Source organism: Emydura macquarii, unplaced genomic scaffold (genome assembly GCF_026122565.2).
Source record: "Emydura macquarii macquarii isolate MOO-44397 ecotype Brisbane River unplaced genomic scaffold, CSIRO-AGI_Emac_v2 contig_1041, whole genome shotgun sequence".
Taxonomy (NCBI): Eukaryota; Metazoa; Chordata; order Testudines; family Chelidae; genus Emydura; species Emydura macquarii.
The window spans coordinates 1,494,079-1,517,780 of NW_027131178.1; the positions used below are offsets into that span (position 1 = coordinate 1,494,079).

Sequence of the window (23,702 nt, forward strand, 5' to 3'; positions counted from 1 at the left end):
TGTGCATGTTCAGCCTTTCTAAATAGTCCTGAACCTGTTTTTTCACCACTGAGGGCTGCTCACCTCCTCCCCATTCTCTGCTGTGCAGTAGCAGCTCCCTTATTATGTATTAAAATATCTATTAACTATCAGAAATTCAACAAATGTGTCAACCACTGACAGAAACCACATCGGATGTGTAACCACAGTATAGTTTTTGCTGAGCTTGAGAAATAGAAGTGTGCAGGAGGAGATCACAGTTTATGCTATGGCCCGCATGCAGCAGTTAGAAGGGACACAGGGGGATCCTAGGGTAGGTTTACCCCCTTTTCAGTTTGCTTTGTCTTTGAAAGAGAAAGGCTAATGTAAGAATTAGGCCACTAGCTGGAGACCTGGGTTCAAGTTCCTGCAATAGCACAGACTTTCTCTGGGACCTCACTTAGTCTCAGTTCTTCATCGTAAAATGGGGACAGCAACACCGTGCCACGTCACAGGGAGGTTATGAGAATAAATATGGTAAACAAAGACCGTGAAGTGCTCAGATACTACGGTAGTGGGGACCACATAGGTACCATAGGGAGAAAGATGTTTTCAAGAGGGGTTGAAATAATGAGCAACACTTTCAATTAATACTGACTGGGGAAAAAAATGAAAGCCTTTTTCCTTCCAACTGTTCTCCAAATATTAGGAAGTGGTCTTGACTGCCGCATGGTTGGGCACAGCACTTAGAGGCAGGACTTCTGGGTTCTGTTCTCTGGTCTGCCTCTGGCTCAGTGTGTGACCTGGAGAAAGTCACTAAGGCCAAAATGGTCAGACTTGGGTGCCTCAGGTTAGACACCTAAATCCACCCTTGGCAGCTAATGAGGGCCCCGGTTCAGCAAGGTCCATAAGCATGTATTTTACTCCAAGCAGGTGAGTAGCCCCATTGATGTCACTAGGCTTTCCATTTCTTAATTTTCAAAGGTGCTGAGCACCTGAAGTTCCTATTGACTTCAGCATGAGTTATGAGAGTTTAGCACCCCTGAAAATCAGGCCATTTAAATAGGATCCTAACCATAGGCATCCAAGTTTGAAAATGTCGGCCTCAAATTTTTCTGTGTTTCCCCATGGGGATAATAATACACACCTTTAAGGGGGTGTTGTAAAACTGCATTGTTTTGAAATATTTGAGTGAAAAGCATTACAGAAGCACAAGGTATTGTTATGACTCCTATTTCATCATCTAAAAGGTGTGGAATAAAACTAAATGCTTCCTGTCTTACGGTCTACCTTTTTTCTAAACTTGACCTTGTGTTGAAGTCACAACGATAATTAAATCTGTGACATCACAATCATTTCTATATCACCTGACCATGATGCTATAACTCCATGCTATGAAAACAATTACTATACAATATCTCACGCTAGAGTGGCTCACTGTGACGGAAAGGTACAAGGTTGGAGCGGAGTCTTTTTTGAACACAGAAATGATCTTGCTATTTTATAGAGTTGAGCGAAAATTGGAATTTCCATCCTGTGGAAAGTTCCAATGTTCTAACATTTGGTTTCATCACAAATCAGAACAAAATGTCAGATCATTGATATTTTTCACAGAAAGAAAAGTTCCAGAAAAATTGGATTGGGAAATGTCAAAAAATGTTTAGTTTGAATTGTATTGAACTAAATCCCGATGTTTCGTTTCAAGTGAGTTCCACATTAAACTGCGTCTGCCCAATGATGACTTGTGGGAGTTTTAGTCTGCATGCTGCTTGCCTCCGTTCTCCTCTATGGGATGGGCTCCCAGGCCAACTACCTCTCCCACTAAAGTGAAATGATGAACCTCAATATAGGTTTCTCACCCACTTTGCTGTATCTGGAATCATCCCAGTTCTCTCAGGATAAGGTTGTGCCTAACTTCTCTGCTTTTCCGAAGGACTCTCAGGGCCTGCGGAACCTCAGTAAGTTGTGACAGTACCTCATTACTTGATGCTTTGAGGATATTTTGATGCAACACGATCGTGTTGTCCCGCAGTTCATCATCGCGATCACAAACCAAATGTCATGAGATGGCAATGCCCATGTTTCTCTCATTGGACAAAGTTTCAAAAATGCCAACGCTAACCCGGGATCCTCCTCAGACAAGAAGTCAATACAGTATTCTGTGGCACCTATAATAAACCACCAATCCCATATCCTAATGATGCTTTGTTTGGTTAAGGCAGAGATATGGTCTACAAATATTTAAAGGGTGGGGAGAAGGGAGAAGAATTGTTAGAAGGAACCAAGAGGATGGTAATGAGGAACACGGGACTATAGTTAAAATGGTGGAAGTGCCTGTTGCCTGAGGCATGTAATGTTAAACTTGACATAGCACTAGGAAACATACCATAGGGAGCAAACCTTCATTGGCAGAAGGATGGTAAATGACATACCAGGTCGTTACCACCTTTGACTTCTACCATTCTATGATCCTGTCCCATGAGATTCAGAGGCAGGTGCAAATACCTAGCACACCTGCTAGAGGACTATTACTATTAACACACCTGGTGGTGCAATAATATATCACTGAAGGGGATTTCTTCCTGACTCCCATGATTTCAGCAAAGAAGAATGTGTTTAGAGAGACTTCATGGGCTGTATGGTGGCAACTTCCTTTGCACATACTATGTCGTTCCTGGATATACATCCTGGGGTTCATGTGATCTTCCTCCCTCTGTTTCTCTGTCTTTTCATCAATTGCCAATCAAAAGATTTCATGACTCATAAAACAAACCACAAGAAGATTTCTTAGGTATTTTTTAATGTCAGGTTGCATCAGGATCTTATCTGTTCACACATCAAACATCAAAGTGACCCAGACCACTGATCAGCCTCGATTCAGAGTCAGGTTCCATCGGTCTAACCTTAAGCCAGAAAGGTATTTTCAAGACCTTTGTTGGTTGCAGAAATGGAAAGTTCCCCGACCCACTTTGAATGAATATTTCAGTAAGTGGCTGAAGAGAAAACCCCTCTCTGAAGAAACGGTTTCCGTTAGCCTGTATGTCTCTAACTTTGAGGGGAAATTAAACTACGCGTTTAACGTTTCAGATCTCAGCGTACTTTGGAGGGAGCTGATGTAGGTCATGGTTATCCCAGAAATAGAGGATTAAATTCTACCCTCGGTTATACCCCTTTGAAAAAACTGAAGACAGAATTTGTGTCAATGAGCGGATATTAAGCGAGTGAAACATGCTTCAAATTATTTGTATGGCCTTCATTCATGGAATCCACAAAATTAGAAGTTTGAAAGAAAATGCATTAGGACATCTAGTCCTTGCCCAGAGAGACACCAGTGCTGGATTGTAGCCTACAGTCTATATTCTTCATTGTTTTGTTTAGTCTATCATTAATAATGCAGACAATGGGATTTCCATGGTTTAATAGAGCTCACTATTCCTGAATCGTAGCCTACATTTTCCATTGCCCAATTCCAACCCATTTCATCACCTGGTACCACCGCACAAAGCCCCTCTCCATCTTTGATGCATAATTTGGAGGGGAAGTGGAAATGTGTAACGGTAAAACCGTTCCCCCCCTCCCCCACTAAAAGGGCATGCACATGCACATACACACACATATACAGTTACTCTGACCAAATACTATGCATATTAATTTATAGATTTACTTACATTTTTAATTTCCATCTGTAGAGCACCTGAATCTCTAGCTACCCACTGACATAGGAACACTGCAGAATACATATCTCGGTAAACTATACCTTAGAACTGCACTCCAACCCAGCAATAGTTGGGTGAAGAAACTTCCCTCCTAACCTCATTGAACTGAATGGGAATTTTACTGGTGTGCCAGAATTGAAACTAGTTCTAGTTCTATAAGTTTGCTTCTTTAGGAAGCTAACATGATGTAATGATTGTAGCAGTTCTTCTATAGTGGATGCTGTGATGCACAACCACTGATGAGCACTCGCCTTTTAGGCAGGACTCCAGCTGCCTGGTTAGTGAAATCAGATTTCTGTTCTTGATGGTTGACTGGGAAGTGGCCTGAGGGTGGAAGATCCATCCTCCAGGGAAGAGATAAGGCTAAGACTAGGAGATCTCATTACACAGGTCATCCCAAGGTCATACTCAGGCTCCAGAGGGGAACAATGACTGGAATAACCACTACACAACCTTTTCCTTTTGCCCTTTCATCTCCAAGGGTGAAATCCTGCCACCACCCCTGAGAACTGAATTATGCCTGAGTTTCAATGCACAAAGGTGCATTGCTGCATGCAGAGGCAGTGCATTTGCTGCACACCTCCTCTGCACGGGGCGGCGGCACCTGAACAAGTGATTGTGGTCTGGCCCCAAAAGAGCAATTTTGCATCACTGCTCCTCTATTCCTATTCCTTCCTTCCCAGCCCTGCCACAATTTAAGAGCATGCCTGGATCAAGAGCTATTCAGCATCTGAGATGGGGTGAGATTGCACAAGTCTTTCCCAGAGGTAGAGCCATAAGAGAGATGCATGGACACAAGGCTATGGACCAGATCATCCCTGGCATTACTGGACAACGGTCCCATTGAAGTTAACAGGCTTTTGCCTCTTTATACCAGAGCTGGATTTATCCCCTTTGATATATATAACTTACTAACATAAAGGTCACTAAGAAAAGATGATCTGTACAGATCATGTTGATGTTGGACCTTTCCTGGAGATTTTGAATGGCAATATCCCCAAAAGAATCAATGGAGATTGTATGACAAGAAATAAACCTATTTCCCCAAGCATGACAAGCAAGGGTGACCAGATGTCCCGATTTTATAGGGACAGTCTCAATATTCAGGGCTTTGTCTTATCTAGGCGCCTATTACTCCCCACCCGTTGTCCCGATTTTTCACACTTGCCAAGTCACAAGTGAAATGTATCCAACAGGACTTTCACTGTGAGGCATAAAGAGCCAGATCCTCCACTGGTGTAAATCACTGATGTCTATGAAGCTATGCTAATTTACACCAGCCAAGGATCTCGTCCAGCAGCCAAATGCTGGAGATGCTCCCAAAGAAGTCGTCGTCTTGCAAGATCAGGCCCCAAAATGTCAAATCAGGGCCTGATCTTTCGGTTTGTTCAATTACTTCAAAAGTTTTGCCTACGTAAGGAATGAATAGAAACTGAGCAGCTACAGTCACCAGGGACAATCAGGTTGACAAAGCCCAGGGTGGGACTTTCAGAAGCTGGGATTCAGTATTCTCTGAGGGGCCCCTGTCTGTGGAACTCACCACCACCAGAAGTCCAAAGGAAGCGGAGCCCGTCTACCAGCAGAGCTTAACATCAGAATCACTGGTTTACATTAACCTCCTTATGATAATGTCCATGCCAAACTAGCCCCCTATGCCACCCCTAGCCCCCAAACAAGGGAGAAGGACCTCATTGAATGGATCAGTGGAAAAACTGCCAAATCCTGCTGAATGAACAGTTGCATTAAATTGATATATGTGGCAGCTGGCTAGCCTGGTGAAGGGGTGCATTACAAATGGGCGTCAGGCAGAAGACTGACAGATAGAATTGACTCAGCGGCTTTGTAGACATGCAGGATATTCTCTGTCCAATTATAATTCTTTGTCCAACACACTGTCCATCAGCATGCCAGGACATTGCCTAGGAAGTACTAATGTTGCAATGCCTTCAGCTGCCTCTGAAAGTAAAGGGAACTGAGGGAGCTCAGCACCTCACAGGAGATTCTGTGTATCTTTCAGCTTTAGGCTCAAAATACTTCCTAAGGTTCACACCCTGCCATTGTTCTATGTGCCTTAACTTTCCTCCCGCACCATGGGACGTTGCTTGGAGCACAAACCAGGCTTCACCAGCCTGGTCTATCCTGGGACACTCCTTGCATGTCCTCTGTGTTATTAAGTCCTGTGGGTTTTCCTTCTCTGAACAGCGTTCGAAGGAAGGATTCCTTCTGTCGGCCCCTTTTGGTCAGGCCAATGGGTCTAGAGTGAAAAATCAACTGTAAAGACAAGGCCCTGAATAATGAACTGATCTGCCCTTTGTACCAATCTGTAATGACTCCGCTCTCATTTGTGAATAGGATGCATTGAGGGAATGATTAAGGACATGGAAAAATTCTTGTATGAAGAGCAGTTGAAAGGTAAGGACTGTTCACACGAGAGAGAAGAAGATCAGTTAAGGGGAGCCAGCTACAGAACAAACTTCTAGAGTAGGTCAGTTGAATCCAGAGTCTGACTGGCTTTCGGAAACACTGCACAATCATCCCCTTTGAAAAAAAGCCTTTTCATCAGGAAAATGGCACTGACCCTCCTCCCCCCCCCGGCCCTTTTAACTTAAACTTCCACCAACCAGCTTGCACTCAAGTAGTGACTTCACTATTGCCATTGATTTTAAATTGCAGGTGCTCAGATACGATGAGATGGGTGGCAGTAGGTAGGTAGATAAGACAGAGAGAGAGAGAGAGAGAGAATGAATGGGAGAGAAAGGGTAGATTGAGACTTTCTAATCTCCCTCTCTCATAATACAAGAGGCCATTCAATGAAATGGAAGGGTGGTAAATACAAAACGAGTAAAAGAAAATACATTTTCACAGCATACATCATTAGTCTGTAGAACTCACTACCACAAGCTATAATTGAGGCCAAGATCTTAGCAGAATTGAAACAGTGATTGGGCATTTATATAGGTAACAAGAACGTCCTGCATTATAAGAGTAAATGTTAAAAGAAACCAAGTGTTTGGGAAAGGATCTAAACCCCTGCGTGCCAGAGCATAAGCCAGCCTCTAATAACTATTGGAAGACAGGAGGAAACTTTCCTTGGGGACAGGTTCTTCCATAAATGTCAACTTTATGGGGATTGTACCATCTTGTGCTGGCCATTGTCAAAGACAGGCCATTGAACTAGATGGACCATGGGTAGGTTCCAGTCTGGTAATTCCTATATTACTGTGACACTACAGCTTCTATAATAGATGTGGCATCTCCAGGAAATACCACAGAAATTTACATTTGATGAAATAACCACAGTTATCTGAATTCACTTAGCATCTAATCTTATGTATGATTAACACAGCATAATGATTTTGGGTCTTACTTCAATGTTTTTCCAGAAAGGGAGTGAATTATGCAAATATTCCAAACTGATGCACTCATTTACTACTAAGGACAGTTATATTCAAACTCCTTGAAATCAAACAGGGTTTTACGATGAACTGTTAGCACAGTTGTCAGTAACCACAATAACTTCCTTTCCTCTTCCCCTCTTACATGACGCCTCTAAGGAGTGGAATTTTTTTGTAAAGTAAAGGTGTCATAGTCCAGAGTAAGACTGGGAAAGACCATCGATCGCAATGGAAACTAGGGCATTGAGAGAAGTCCTTATAAAAAGCCCTGAAGTTCATACACACAGACAGGTTCACTTGAAAATATCCCTATACACACATCAGACAAAGTAAGAGAGGCTACAATATGATGACTTTTACAAGGAGTGCTACATTGGTAAGTATTAGCTTTGCTTGTTAAATTTGATTATAACAAATATAATTTCTAATAGATATTTGTAGATAAACTGATCTTAAACCTATTTTTAAATATTAGTTTAATCTAAATTCACACCAGAAAATACTAAAGCACATGGCTATTGCATAGCGTCACTACAGAGCAGAGTTAAGCTTATTTAGCACCTTAACTGTGCATTTTTGTATCTTAACATGTTTACATTTCTTTTCACTGCAATTCTGAATTACTGGGCATATAATGCTTGTTTTAAGGATAATTACAACATTTTAGTGATTTTTTTATCCTTTAATTACAGATATGTAGTGTCAACCTTAACTTAGTTTTGTTTATTTCCTTTTTTTCTTAATAGTTAAAAATGTCATACATGACATGACATGTCACTACTCAATTGAAGATATAAAATATCAATCCTAAATCTTTTTTTTTTTTTTAATTCTGATGTTTGGGACCAGAATCACTAGTATGCTGTGGCTGCTTTGCATATTCTGGGTTATTAGGAGATATTCTTTTCCATACACAAAACTAGCACTAATTCAATATTAACTTTGAGAACTCTGGCACTCTAAAGTCAGGAAAAGAAGTGATAAGGTTGAAAACTCAACCATATTGTGTCTCTTTGTGCGTATTTCTTAGAACAGAGTTCCTTTATGTGAAATTGTTTGTTAAATTAGATTATGTATAATTTACTTCAACCTGGAATTTCTTATACTACTACTTTTACAGTAAAATAACATAAGGCTTTCAGACTTTGTTTGATATTTAGTCTCAGTGAGATCAACAAACAAGCTAAGTTTGATGTTTCTACCTCCTGCGATTGATCAGTTATCTCTGCACAAAATTTGGAGCAGAGGGATAAATTCTCTGCTGGTGTAAATGGTTAAAAGTCCATGGATATAAATGGAGCTATTCTCACTTACACCAGTGGAGATTGGGCCTGGAAAGAGAATCCAGCATTCCTAGCTTCCAATCCTAAACACTAACCCGCATCCTGCTATGTTTTTGAAAAGGTGTGTATCTGGCTATGAATTTACTTTTATATTTGTTAGATGCTTATAAATGCTTCCATCTCATAAAAAACATGAGAGTTGCCATGGATCCTCTTTAGATACAGAAAGTTTCTGTGAATAAATTATACCTTTGTTCATCTCTGAACCTACGAAGCACAAGTCAGGTGGGGCGTGAATGAAAGTCCCAAGCCAAGAGTTGAATTTCAGGATCTAACTTTATTGCTGGAGCTATACGGTGTGCTCCTGTGTTCTGTGCTCTGCACTGACTAACAGCGGTGTTTCTCTGATTCAGTTCAGCTCACTGCTGTTAATGCTGATCCTGGTGCTCTTGGCTAAGAATTCAGCTCATGGAAAAGCAGTACAGACTGGATTCAATACAGAGAGTAGCGCTGATGAGAAAAAGAGTGACGACTGCCCGACCGAAAAGGACTCCAAATTCCCTCTAAGCATGAAAGTCGACATAAGCATCAGCAGCATAAAGCAGGCTACCAAAGTGGCTCATGATGTCAGTGACCGCTCGATGTCTCCCTGGGATTACAGGTACAGTCCATGTCCCCATTCTCTGGGAATGCACTGGGCTCTTCCAAAGCCCTGCTTAGGAATACAGAGTGGAAGTCCCCAGAACACCACACGGCACAGTACTGCATCCAGACATATTACATTTGACCTGCCCATGCCATGTGATGAGGGTCAGAGTACTCATGCAAAAAATGATAACCAGATATTTATTAATGATTATTGTTTACTTGTATTGTGGTAGCACCGAGGAACCCCGGTCATGGACTCAGACCCCATTGTGCGAGGTCCTGTACAAACAGGGAAAAAAAAGATGGCCCAACTCAGCAATAAGAATAAAAACAAATTAGCTTCAGGATTTACCACGGCTCTTTCGTCAGAGCCAGTTCTGACCTGATGCATTTGAGTGCAAACCCTGCCTCAAAGAGTCTGGCAAAACACCCCCAAGGGCTCGATCCTTCCCCATTTCAGTCAATGGGAGTTTTGCCATAGCTGTTAATGGGACTCCAGGCTTTGGGAACATTTAGCCAAACGCTGAAGTCTTCATGCAGTTTCATAGAATCCTAGAAGGTGAAGGTTGGACCTGTCTCTATTGAGTGCATCTCAAGGAGCGTTTGCAAACTGCGGCTGGGTGCAGCCTGAGCGAGAAGCAGCTCAGGCCGTGAGCCGAAAGCCCGCTGATTCAGAGCAGCACATCCTCTGAGCAGCGGCCCCACTTCCACTTTGACGAATTCATTCTCTTTTGTGTCTTGATTCACAGCATTAACGAAGATCCCAATCGGTTCCCCCAAGTGATCGCGCAGGCCAACTGCCGCCATTACAGCTGTGTGGACTCCACAGGGCGAGAGGACTACAGCATGAACTCCATCCCCATCCAACACGAGATCCTTGCTCTCCGACGGGAGCAGAGAGGCTGTCAGCATGTCTATCGGCTGGAGAAGCAGCTGGTCACGGTGGGCTGCACCTGTGTCAGGCCCATCATCCACTAGCTATAATAAGAGGAGCCAGCACATCAGAAGAAGGAAGCCACATGGAGAACCGTAGTGCTAATGCTTCCCATGGAGCCTCAGAATAAACAAAGAGCCTGATCTCCCTTCCACTGAAAAGAGTTGGAGTCTTTCCACTCATTTCACTGGAACTGGGCCAGGCTTGACTGAATAGCCAAATTCAAAGACGGCTAGTCAAAAAAGGAGAGAAAACAAACACTCCACATTTTTTCTGAATTTCCAAATGATCATATTTGTAACAGGGCAAGACTTTTTTAAAAAAGGAAATATGTAGTTTTCTTTCTTCTTCTGCAAATGGATATTGAGCATAAAATCAGATTTGAGAGGCAACTGTGCAGTAATTTATCTATGTAAAACCCCAGGAAAACAGTGGTGAAATGTTATATTTTTGTATCTCTATTTAAGTTATCTATTTATATAATTATTTTTGTCACTAAGTGGTGAGACTCAAAATAATGTATCTGTTTATTGTTGATATTGGACCCTTAGTGATCTGTGTGGATACCAGTGAGACGTGGTACGCCCGATTTGCAGATCAATAAGGTGTAATGTGCAAGGTTTTTTATAAATTTACTAGTCAAATACAAAGCCTAAAATTAATTATAATATTTATATTTATTAAACTGGGGGAGCTAAGCAGTAATTCAGAAGGCTGTACACAGGAATGGCTTTTTAGGGGCTCCGCCAGGGAGTCATTGGATCCTCTGGTCTGACCGGCAAGACTTCCTGTGGAATCAGGCATTGATGGAGCATGCCCCTTTGTTTTAGTACTGACTTTTTATACTTTTTTTATATATTGTTACTTAATTATTTTTTATTAATTATTACATATTTTATTATTTACATTGGGTTTTTATTTCTTATTTCATTTTATTTTTACTCTGATAAATGGGATTGTTAAAACAACATTTGATGATCGGAGGGGCGGTGAGAAAATATGCCCCTTGGCTGTGGGAAAGTGTAGCCCCAGACATTCAAGGATAACTTGTTGTTCTCCTCACTGTTATCTATGTGCAGCTGCAAGAATACATGTTATGTATTTTGTTTTATTACGTGCCATGGTGTGCAGAAACTGAGATATCTGCAAGGTTACTCAGTGATCCTATTTGTCTCTGCCAACCGGAAGATGTCAGGCTGTGGAGACCAGAACAGTCATGCAAGCAACTGAAGCTATGCTAGGCCTCAAGACAGTGGTCAAGCAACTCAAATTGCAGTGGGCCGCCAACAATTATTATCTGTATTTATTGAATAAAAATCTAGTGAATAAATCTACTGTTTCTTTTCAAGGGAATCATTTTTGGTAGCGGAAAAAATCAGATGATCAAAGTAAATAGCATAACATGGCAAATGAAGTGGATTGTATGAGAACGATAAATAAAATATAATAATAATACCTAGCACTTTTCATCAGTGGATCATCAGTTGATCTCAGAGTGCTTTACACAGGAGGGCAGTATTATTATCCCTATTTTACACATGGGGAAACTGAGGCAGAGAGTGGTGACATGCTTTGCCCAACGTCACCCAGCAGGCTAGCGGCAGAACCGGGAATAACCAGTTATTTATTCAGTCTCTGCTAAAACTACTACATATGTGATGGTCTTTGCTCATGGGGAGCACTGCCTAGTGGTCAGGGCTTAGGCCCTTCAAACTGCTGGAGTGGTTGGGGGTGGTAGGGAAGCCCAGGCCCACCCACTCCACTGGGCACTGGCCTAGGGACCGGTGAGATAAATCAGAGGCCTGACAGCCAGGTGCACCTGAAGGCTGCCTTCCCTGGGCTACTTTCTACCATCCCACGATTGCTCAAAACTCACCGTCCGTGACAAGGAGCCATGCAGGGCGTCAGCTCACCACTTGGCATCTCCTTGAGGCCATGCCTGGGGCTATAGCTCCCTCTCTCTCTCAGGGTGGCGGCTGTCTCCTCCTGTGCCTTGGCCCACAGCCAATTTCCCAATTTCCCCCCTGCTGGGGTAGTCCACAGGCAAAATTCAGGGACTTCACACAAACAAACTGGGTCCATATGAGATCGGGGGGAGGCGCTTGCCTCTCCGAATGTATTGAAGCAGGTTCTCCCTTCCCCCAGGAAGGGACCATCAGGCAATAGTGGATGGGCAGGATCCTGCCTTCCCTCAGCTCTTTTCTCAGGAGCTGCAAGTTGCAGGGCTTCTCTCTTCCCTGGCCTGCCCCCAGGCGAGCTGTTCTGCTCCCTTTTAACTCCTCCTCCGGCCTGTGCATCTCTTGAAGGTGTGGCAGGTCAGCCGAGCCCAGAGCAGCTCCTTACCCCCTTGTTGCCCAGTGCAGGGGTTGTATACCCCATCCCAACACAGTATTTCACGCATTGCTGTCCATGGTAATAATAATGCCACATTTAACAAACGAGGAAGAAAACCCAGAATTGATGGGTTTTGCCAGAGACCTCAATATGGCCAGGATACCACCCTATGTGTTTTATGAGCTAGATTCTGCAAACGCTTAAACTTTTAACCATGTACTTAAGTCCCTCTGAACTCTCCCTGTCCCACTCCTTCCAGCCTACCCCGGGGTTGGAAAGTAGTTGGTGAAGGGAGCCCCTGATGCTTGGGGAATTCTCTGCTGGCCATTTATAGCCGGAATCTGGCCTTTTGGGGCCATTTGAGCCATACAAAGGGGCAGCAGAGAATCTAGCCCTATATGTCTGCAACATTCACAGAGTTGGGTATTCTACGTATTGCACAGGGAGCCCAGTGCCCCTGGTTAATGCAGTGACTTTGTGTGTGAGCAAAGTTGCCATCCAAAGGCTGATCCACTGAGAGGATAAGGTTTCTACCACCACTGTCCCCTAAGGGAGATCTACAGCTCAAGTGAAAGAGGCTCTTCTTTAGAGGGAGCTGAAAAAGCACTGTTCTAGTACCAGATCCCCAGCTTGTGTGTGACTGATTGAGCTACCAATTGCGTTTGCCATCTGTAGCAGTTCTCACACTACCTGAGACTCACAACATGGCCATGTCACTCAATTCCAGTGACTGGAATATTGGCATAGCAGGGTACAGCTCGTTCAGGAAGGACAGGCAGGAAAAAAAGGAAGGAGGTGTTGCATTATACACCAAGAATATATACACTTGTTCGGGGAAGAAGGTGAGAGGTGGAGCAGCTGCAAGTTTCTGAGTCAAGATAAAAGGGGAAAAAATAGGAGTGATGTTCTAGTAGGGGTCGTGTATAAACCACCAAATCAGGGACAAGGCAATAAGCAGTGGTTCTTTACATACAGCAGGAGCAAGAGGAAGACAAAAGAAAGTGTAGGTCCTCTACTTAGCGGGGAGGAGAGCTAATAACTGGTGACATCAAGAGAGCTGATGCGTTTTAAGCTTATTTTGCTTCAGTCTTCAGTAAAAACATTAATAGTGACTAGCTACTCAACGCAATTAATATTAACAGCAAGGGGGAAGGAAGGCAAGCCAAAATAGAGAAAGAACAGGCTAAGCAATATTTAGATCCGTTAGATGTATTCAAGTCAGTAGGAGCTGATGAAATTTATTGTAAGTTACCTACGGAACTAGCTGAAGCAATCTTGGAACCTGCAGCAATTCAAGGACTGACGGAGGACAGGTGAGGTCTCAGATGGCTGTAGAAGGGCACACATAGAACCTGTCACACCTGCCCTGAAACTTTAGGTGCCTCCCAGGGCTTTGCTGTTGTAACTTCGAAGCTGGGCCGTTCACAAACAGCCAAACAGCATGTAAGTCACACCCCAGGGTCGATGTATAGCTGCAATCCGGGTCCACCAACGCTGACCCGAGCAGCACCACGTCAGCAACACACCAGTCACACGGTGGCTTCCAGCAGCCTTGGTTCGCACTTGCAGGATGACCCCAGCACACTCCCAGTGCGAATTTTGCCAAAAAAGGGTCTTCTGCACAGTACCTCCCTCTCCTGGACAGTCCAGAAATTACAAGTCCATTGCCCCTGTAAGAGGTGAATGTCCGACAGTCTGCTACTTTAACTGGAGTTACCAAAGAGCTCAGTTTAAACACAACACTGGATTCGCTTTGATTAAAAATAGGAAACAAGTTTATTTAGCTACAAAATGGTAGATTTGAAGTGAGTACAAGTATAAGGCATTAAGGAGAAATAAAGATAAAACACTTTCTAGTAGCTAAAACTTAACAAACTAAACTTGGTTCAAGGTAAAATCCTTCCCACATGGTCCCAGTAACATTGCTAACCAAGTTTTCATGCCAGGGTCCCTCCCAAAGTCAAAAGGCTGGCTCCTTTGTCTTCTTAGGAGAAAGTGAGAGAGCAAGAGAGAGACAGAGAGAGAAAGAAAGACAGATCCTGGGGTGTTTTTGCCCCTCCCTTCTATAGTCCGTCACCCTTTGAAATGCATTTTCCTGAGGATTACCCTTAGATAAAGTTATTTCCTGCTGTGGGGACAGAGACATGGAGCCTCAAGGTGAAAGAGGTTCCATGTTGTTGTTTGCTAAAAGGCAATTCGATCTGTTCCTGCCCCACTTCAGTGCCAAAGAATGGCCACTTGACCGGTGAGTGCCAATAAACTTTGATGACACCTGGCTAGAGACATCATTTTGTCCTTTGTCTTTAAGAAACAGGTTTACCCCCTCCCAAGGCATATTTTGTACAAGGGTTATTACAATAGTGTGTAGGGTGTGAATACATGGGTGCATTCAGTCACACACAGTACCTAGCTTTAAAAAGGAGAACAAAGAGGAACCAGGGAATTATAGACCAGTCAGCCTAATTTTGATACCTGGAAAGATACCAGAATAACTCATTAAACAATCAATATGTAAGCATCTAGAGGATAATAGGGTTAGAAGAAATAGCCAATATGGATTTGTCAAGAACAAATCATGCCAAATCACCCTATTTTTTTGCCTGGCCTAGGGGAGGAAGCAGTAGATGTGATACAACTTTATTTTAGTAAAGCTTTTGACACAATCCCACATGACACTCTCATAAGCAAACTAGGGAAATGCAGTCTAGATGAAATTGCTATAAGGAAAGACTGTATTCAAAGAGTTCTCTGTCAAACTGGGAGAGTATATTTAGTGGGGTCCTGCAGAGGTCAATTTTTCATTATTGACTCAGATAACAGAGCGGAGAGCATGCTTATAAAATGTGCAGATGACACCAGACTGGGAAGGATTGTGAGCACTTCAGAGAACAGCATTCAAAACCACATAGACAAATTAGAGAATTGGTCTGAGATCAACAAGATGAAATTCAACAAAGACCAGGGCAAAATACTTTACTTAGGAAGGAAAAATCAAATGCACAATCACAAAATGAGGAATAAGTGTGTAGGTGGCAGTACTGTTGAAAGGGATCTGGGCATTATAGTAGACCACAAATTGAATATGGGTCCACAATGTGATGCCAATTGCAAAGAAAGGCTGAGATCATTCTGTAAGATGGGATGCAATTGTTCCTCTCTACTTGGCACTGGTGAGACCTCAGGTGGAAGTTCTGGGTGCCCTACTTTAGCAAAGATGTGGGTAAATTGGAGAGAATCCAGAGGATAGCAACAAAAATAATAAAAGGTTTGGAAACTCTGACCTAGGAGGAAAGGTTAAAAAAAAAACTTGGCCTGTTTAGTCTTGAGAAAAGAAGATAGAGAGGAGACCTGAGAGCAGTCTTCAGGTATGTTAAGGGCTGCTATAAAAAAGGTTGTGAATAGTTGTACTCCATGTCCACTGAAGGCAGGACAAGAAGTAATGGGCTTAATCTGCCGCAATTTAGGCTAGGTCTACACTAAGAGTGGAGGGGTGTAGCTATGGTAGCACCGGTAGCAGGAACGGAGGCAGGGCTCAGCTGTGCCAAGCTCATACCCACCAATTTCAGGCAAGCTAGTACTCAGCACAGCTCACCCATGACTCCATTTCCACTAGAGATACCACAACTGTCTGTTATTGGTACTCAGAGCTAGCGCAAGCGTATGTACGCGAGCAGGGAAATCTCGCCCCGAGCTCATAGTGTAGACCCAGCCTTAGGTTAGATATTAGGAAAAGCTTTCTAACTGTAAGCAGTGTCTGAATGAGCTCTCCCCTACTGAACTAACTTAGGGGCAAGGGGGAGGAGGCAAAAGGCTTTAGGACCAGACTGTATTTGCAAGAGCACACCTGCCCTGCCTCGGTGATCAGCATGGTGGGACTGCTTTGCCCAAATGATCCCTTGGACGGGTGGTGGGTCACAAATCACTTTAGCGCTAATTGCCAGGGTGATGAAATGTTGTTCCCCTTGTTGCATGAACAAATGGCAGCAGAACTGTGCTTAGCCTGTTCTGATGAACGAGTCGCTCTCAGCGGAACTGAACTGGCTAAGCCAGAGGCTCAGATGCCAGAGGCAGGGTGTGAAGGTTGATAGGGGGTGGGGACAGGTATTCCTGTCTGGAAGTGTGGGCAAAGATTAACCTCCCCGTCCCACCACACAAAGACAGAGCTAACTAAGGTTCCGGTAGGAGTCTGTTGTTTTGTTACATGCTTGCTGGAGCTGAAATCATCTCCTGTGGAACAGGGCTCCAGGTTTCTCCACCAAAAACTGACCGTCCCTGAGAGCTGGGTGGAATCTCAAGAAACTGACCGGCACAGGTCATAGTAGAAGCAGGTGGTGGCAGTATGGGTGGCTGGCGGAGCACAAGCAGCCAGCAGCATGGCTAAGGGAGGGGCCGGCAGAGTGACTAGCAGAGTGGTAGATAGGCGGGTGGCCGGTGGAGCACGAGCGGCCAGCAGGGCAGTTGGCAGAGCAGTAAGCAGTGCGGCCAGCTGGGTGGCTGGCAGAGCGGCGAAGGATGCAGCAGAGCAAGCAAGGTGCTTCCCCCCGGCCCCCAGCACAGTGGGAGCTGAACTCACTCAGATGCACCTCTGAGCTCTAGGTCCTCACTGACAAAAGACAGGACTGTGTGGGGAAGCAAGAAGGGAAAGGCAAAGGACACTGCCCAACGTACTCGGTGGGGGCGAGGGGGAGGAGGGAGGTGTTGCGCATGGTTATTTTTTTGTTTATGACTCCTGATTGCCCTGTTTTCTCAAACCAGTGCTGAGTTTACTGCCTTTCTTTTACTGGAAGGTCTTCTTTCTGTGCTTGCGAGAGGGGAAGTATCACGGCTCCCAGAAGGTGGTGTGTAATTTCCCAAGTGACTGGGTGGGGGCTCAGGCCGGTTCTGTTGCATTGTTGGAAAGGAACCCCTAGATATTGAACCCAGCCTCGATTGCTGCCAACTCCACTGGCAGAAGGGTGACGTAACTACAAGGGTAGTTAAGCTCTGGAACAGGCTTCCAAGGGAGGGTGTGGAATCCCCATCACTGGAGGTTCTTTCAGAGCAGGTTGGACAAACATCTGTCAGGGATGATCTAGGTATACTTGGTCTTGCCTCAGCACGGGGGGCGGGGGTGGACTAGATGACCTCTCAGAGCCCCTTCTAGCCCTACATGTTTATAATTCTATGACTAGTAGAACTGTGCAGAGAGAGGTCATTCTTTTTTGCAAGGGATTTTGATATTTCATCATTTGGGTTCATTCCAATTGAGAATGAAAGCCAAAACATTTAAAATTATCCATGAAAAGTACTGGATTTCCAGTGTAGGCCACATGGCTGGCTGGCTGCCCCACATCACAGACCTGGCAAGACCTGGGGCATCCCACTTGGCAGATCTCTAGAGCCGGTCATAAATTTTTCAGTGAGTTTTTTCATTGAAATATGACCTTTTTATTCAATTTTTTTCTGAAAAAAACCTGTTTTCAATATTTTAATTGAAATTGTTTTTCAAAATCTATAAAGAACATTTTGATTTGTTTTTTAGTTTTTTTCCTCCTTATTCTCCCTTTCATGGTCTCATGTTTGGGCCTAAATAAGGACTTCAGAGACCCTCTGATTCCCTTCTCTGCCATAGACTTCCTGTGTGACCTTGAGAAAGTCACTTCATCTCTCTGTGCCTCATTTTCCTGTCTGTAAAATGGGGATAATAACTTGCCAGGGTGTTGTGAGGATAAATGCATTAAAAATGATGAAGGGCTTTAAAATCTACTCATGCAAGGCACTCTGTGAGAGCGAGGTATTATAGTCTTGTTTCTTTTTTCTGAAAATCATTTTGGAAAAACAACATTTTCATTTATTTTATTTTTATGAATACCAATATTCTGCCCCCATGTTTTATTTAGTTATTTTTAGGGGGAAATATGGTCCATTTTGAACACTGCTAAAAGCAAACAACTTCAAAATTTGTTCACCAAATTGTTTTTTCAATTTTCAGACAACTCAGTTTATCTCAAAACTATAGCATGCAAGCAGACAGATCATCTATTGTCTGGATTTACTCCATACAGGTAAGAGGAATTATCCATGAATGAATTAGACCGCTGAGGATAGAAGATAACCACTGGTAAAAGAAAACGCAGGCTTGCCGATCTCTGAAGTGGTTTCTTCCATACTCATGCACTTGCAACGCATTCATCACCACCAGTCAGTGCTTTGCAGAGGTGTTGAATGTAGGGCAAGCTGACAAAGCATTTCTGCAGCGGCTGTGAAGAGGCATACGTAGGTGGGGTGGAAATCCAGCGCTCTCTCTGTCTGTGTTTATTTAAACCACTATTTTGTAGAGAAAATAAAAACAAAAATGTCCCACATTTCAAAAGTCTGGCTGATTTGAGAAGTCCCGGATGCCACACTTTGCTGTCAATCCTGGAAGGAGTAAATTTGTGGTCTGTCATTGTCACCACTGAAATGAAAACTACAGAAAATACAGAACTGTGAACGATGCAGAGGTCAGGATGGGTTGCGTGCACCTAGCTGGTTAGTTTGAGGTTGGATATGTCAGTACCTGAAAAGAATTTAGGGGGAGATTTTCCAAAGCACCTCAGGAATGTAGAAGCACAAGTCCCATTGAAAGTCAATGAGACTTGTGCTCCTAAATCCCTTAGGTGCTTCAGAAAATCTCCTTTTGGACAACAAATAGGAACAAATTTTCCATGAATTTTTCCCCCCATTTTTATCCAGCTCTAGTTATAGGGAGGAAGGATGGTCTGGGGGTTAGAGTGTTAGCCAGAAGATGCAGGTTCAATGCTCTTGCAGAGCCACAGACATCCTGTGTGACCTTGGGCAAGTCACTTAGTTTTTCTGTGCCTCCCTTTTCAATCTGTAAAATGGGGACAGTAGCAACTCACAGGGTGTTGCAAGGAAGACTAAGATACTCAGATACTCTGTGAATGGGGGCTATAAGTGCCTTAGATCCATACTGTTATCAGCTCTCATGGTTATCACCTTTGGGAGCCCTACCTACTATAAACAACTCTCCAGATGTGAGCTGCATTGTGCTGAAAACAGCTGCTGGAGCCAGGGAGCCACTATGTTCAAGCCCCAAAGGGCTAATATCAGTGGCACTAGTACAGACAAGGTAGGAGATGCAGCTAGCTGGAAAACAGCAAATTATTTTGCTGAAAATCAGGGACAATTTTTTCATGAAGAGTATTCCCATTTTTCAACCAGCTCTAGTCACGGATTGGACAGGCAGGAGTCAATTCCTTGCCAGGGGGTCCTCAGGTCAGAAGACCCATGATTGATACTTCACCATTGCAGACAAGCCATAAGAGTGCAAGGCTGACTCATGCAGACGACAGCAGGGGAAACAACGGGCCGTGAACAATAACCCTCCAGCAAAGACTGACAGCAGGGTTTGAACACAGGACCGGCCACACCACAACGCACATGTCCGCCACTTCAGCTAGCAGACTATGCACTCAGGGGGTGCCTGCCCCACAAGGGATATCTCCAGTTCCAGCTTCTGGACTTTCAGGCCAAGCCCTTCACAAGTTAAAGCTACTCGGCAACAGCTTTAAGACTTGCCACTGGCTTTATGCCTTGCCATGGTGTACTCTGGTCAGGTGTTAGCAATGACCCCTTTAAGAGGGTACTTTTTATACCCTTTAACAAATAAGTGATGCCACTGCCAATTGCTAACTTCAGCTAAAAACCGGTTTGAGACAGTTCATCTTTATTTCCAGTCTTAATCCAGATAAAATGATTTAGCTGTGGTTAGTCCTGCTTTGAACAGGGGGTTGGACTAGATGACCTCCTGAGACCCCTTCCAACCCTCATCTTCTATGATTCTAAGATGTACAACTTCCTTTCCTCCCTGTTTCTTCCTGTCCTTCTTGCTTACCCGCAGTTTTTGCTTTGCAGCTGGGTTCAGGCAGGCTCTAGTTTGTGAGTTAACACTGGTATGTGGGGTGGGAAGGACCATGCTGGCTCCTTTTCAGACAGATTCTTTTTGTCTTATTTACAATCACCTGCAGACAGCCCTTAGTCAGTGGCCTTCCTTTTAGCAATTTCCCTTATTTCATTAATTATTCTTTGAACCAGACATCCTCCCTACTTCATTCCTTCTGAACTTATAACTCAGCACTTTCCAGGCCTTTCTCTTGCTTGCTAGTTAAGGCCTTTCTTTACAATACATATTTCTTTAACCGAACTTAAACCAACCTTAATTCTCAAATGTTATATTTATTCTCTTGGGGGTGGGATGGACTAAAAAGCAGGGAAGAGGACAGGATGTGCAATGAAGACATATGCAAAGGCGGACAGGTTACAGAGTATGTGACCTGTTTTCTGGAAATCATTTGTGGCTCGAATGAGCATGCCCGTTACTATAGTGATCAGAGCCTATTAGGAATGTAGAGAGTTATTATTTACAAAATCTCAGAACCTTCAAACAGCCCAAAGTGGTGACTGAATGGCTTGAGGGGTTGGTGATGGGCGATAACCCCATTCCCCTCCAAGACACCCCAACTCCAGTCTACATTTACAAGCTGCAGAGATGTCCATGTCACTATCCCTAATGTATTGCTCTCGCCCAGAACACTTGACAGCTCACTCTGCCAGCATAATGAAATCTTCATCTCAAGCCTCATGAGCCGAGCTGCGTGGGAAATGGTTTTCCCACCCCACAAAACTTTTCAAGATTTCAAACGTGGTCCTGTTTCACATCAGGATGGCACTGAGCCTTTTCGAAGCTGTCACAAAAAAGCAGACTGCCCAGGGGGTTAGGGCATTCCTCTCACATGTGGGCACATGACAGGGGGAACTTGAGCCTGGGTGCCCCACAGCCTAACTGAGTGTCCTAACACAAGGCTATGGACAAATCTAGGATTTAAGAGTGTGGGTCTCATTTTTACCAAACACTCCATCCTGAACCAGAGAAACGTTCCCCAACAAAAGTTTAATTGAAACTGAAACATTTCTGCCAAGTTTTCATTTAGTTGAATCAGCATTTTCCAACTAAAAAAGTTCCATGAACAAATTCCCAACCAGCTCTATTCATTATTTCTAATTATTTGTCTGCTGTTCCTCTTATACCCACATGCCAAGTACAGAAAGCTTCTTGAGTACTGCATATGCTTCTTTGGCAATGTTGAACTGGACTTTTGATTGCCTGAATTCGTTTGCTATCAGGAAAGATTTCTTTTCAATTCTATCTAAACTCTCATATGGCATTTAGACAGATAGATAGATAGATAGATGATGTCGTGTAATGCCAACTGAAGAAAGCTAGGCTGAGGAAATGTGATACATACTTAAGAGGCCGGATCTGAGAGTAGAATCACAGCCAAAATCTCTAGGAGGAATTTGGTGAGATCTCTGACATATATTTGAGTTTGCCTGAATAAAGAATATGCCTGAATGTTATCAACTGTTGTGCTCTCCCCATACCATCTCAGCACTGGCTGATTGCAAACTTCAGACAACACCCAACAGCTTGCTGACCATGAAAAAGGAAAGCCACTCCAGGCAGTTCCATCTTCTGGGGGTCCCCAGAATTTACTTGTGGCCTGGGCTTGAGGGGGAGGGGCCTTTAGTTTTGGGCAGGCTTAGGCCCGCCATCTCCTGGCAACCTCAATAGGTCCATCTTCTGGGGGTGGTACTTGAGAGGAATAGTCCCACCCTCCAGAGGGCTGTCAATGAGACTGGGTAGAGGAAAGGTGGCAGGAGCTGCAGAGAAGGAGATTCTCACGCCAAAAGAGGAAGGGCTGTGTGAAGGGACCAGGAGAGGTGATCAGTGTCAGGCGAGCAGAAGGAAGAAGAAGGGGAAAGGAGGAGAGACAATGGCCCCAACACTTACTCTGGCCAAGGACTGTACAGTCCAGCTAGGGTTGCGCGGAAGCACCAAGGCACTTTTATGGTACATGTGTGGCTCCCCTGTCTTGACGCTGGTTGTGGACTGGCCAGGCCTTGAAGGCTGCTCGCCAGCTGCCTATGACCCCTTTGGCAATTTCAGTAGCCAAGGATTTCCTGGCTATTTGGCCATGCCTCCTACACCGCAGTCTGAAGGATTGCTTACGAATTACTATTATTATTATTATTATTACTGTGGCTCTTAGACGTCCAAGTCACGGAGCAGGACCCCATTGTGCTAGGGGCCATACAAACACAGAACAGAAGAAGATAGTCCCTGCCCCAAAGAGCTTCCAATCTAAGCATAAGACAAGAGACAACAGATGGATGCGAAACAGACAGAGGAGTACAAGGAAAAAGAGAGACAATGTTGTTCAGCCTAATAGGCTGCGGTCTCAGCACATCAGCAGCTCTGACCTATAGGGCAGGGGATCATCTGGAGGCTAGATCCACTGGATTTAGGGCTGCTTTGCACCCGTGGAGCAGCAAAAAAGCAGCCCGAGCCCATACCAGGATGTGGCTTGGGTTTGTAAGATCAGCTGGGGTGGTTTCAATTTGAAAACAAGTAGAGGTATTTTGGACTGGACTTGCTGGATGCTGGCCGTGATGAAATTATGCTCTTGACAGGGAGCCAAGGACAGGTTTGTTTGCCATTTTGTTCGTCAGATTCCTGGCAATGAAAGCCGGTCAGCTAGTTCATTGCAACTGTTGGCATTTCCTTTCAATCAAATAATAATTCACAGAAAAACGGTCCTATTGCTCAGCCAACTCTATCCAGGAAAATGGTCTGTTTAGATGAAATAATCCTTGGTACTGGTTCTGTTCAGGCCTAGTCTATACACAGAGTTTCTCCAGTTTAGCTAAAGGTGTGGTTTTGAATCAGTATAGTTAGACAGGTCCAAAACCCGATACGGATGCTCTTAATTACCCGGTTTATATCCATTTAGCTAAAGTTGATTTCTTGCAGGCTCCAGCTCACTTAAGGAGTTAAATAAAATTAAGAGTGTCCACACAGACGCTGCACCAATTTAGCTAAAATGGTTTAAAAATTAGTTTAACTCTGTTTTAAGAGAAAGACTCGGACTGTTTATTCAAATTAGCAGGGAGGGCAACCAAGAATCAGAAGGCAGAGAAATTAGGTCACCTTAAGTAACAATAACTGGTGCACAGCCTGCTGCTCACTTCCCTCTCAGAGGGTTACTGTAACAAGGGAACTCGTCTCATGTGGGGAGCTGTCAGAGTGTCTTGGTGTGTTTACGTACCTCACCACATGAAGGGCTTGGCAGTCATAAAGAAAGAGCTCTGTTGTCAAAGCCGACCAGAATTCACTTAGCTTTGTAACTGAATGAGAAACGCTTCCTCTCTAGTCACATCGAAGTTGTGTGTTTTACTGGTGTGGCTAGACCCCACTGACCCCACAGGGAGGAGAAACACACAGCAAACTAGACAAGGACTAGGTGAGTCACTCAGACTTACCTCACCTACATGTTCGGGGGAACATGAGGCTCCAAAGCAAACCTTTGGGTTCAGGGTGACCAGAAAACAAGGG

The 23,702-nt window shown here is 44.0% G+C and overlaps 1 protein-coding gene across 1 annotated transcript in view; it reads left to right on the top strand.

Moving 5' to 3' along the window:
• LOC137150914 (interleukin-17F-like) overlaps positions 1-9,978 on the top strand; it is a 28,302-nt gene extending 18,324 nt beyond the window's left edge. Inside the window, exons 3-4 of the mRNA XM_067544974.1 lie at positions 8,766-9,013; positions 9,750-9,978. Coding sequence (XP_067401075.1) covers positions 8,766-9,013; positions 9,750-9,978 — 477 coding nt within the window. The remainder of the gene's footprint in view (positions 1-8,765; positions 9,014-9,749) is intronic.
• Positions 9,979-23,702: the final 13,724 nt, after the last annotated feature.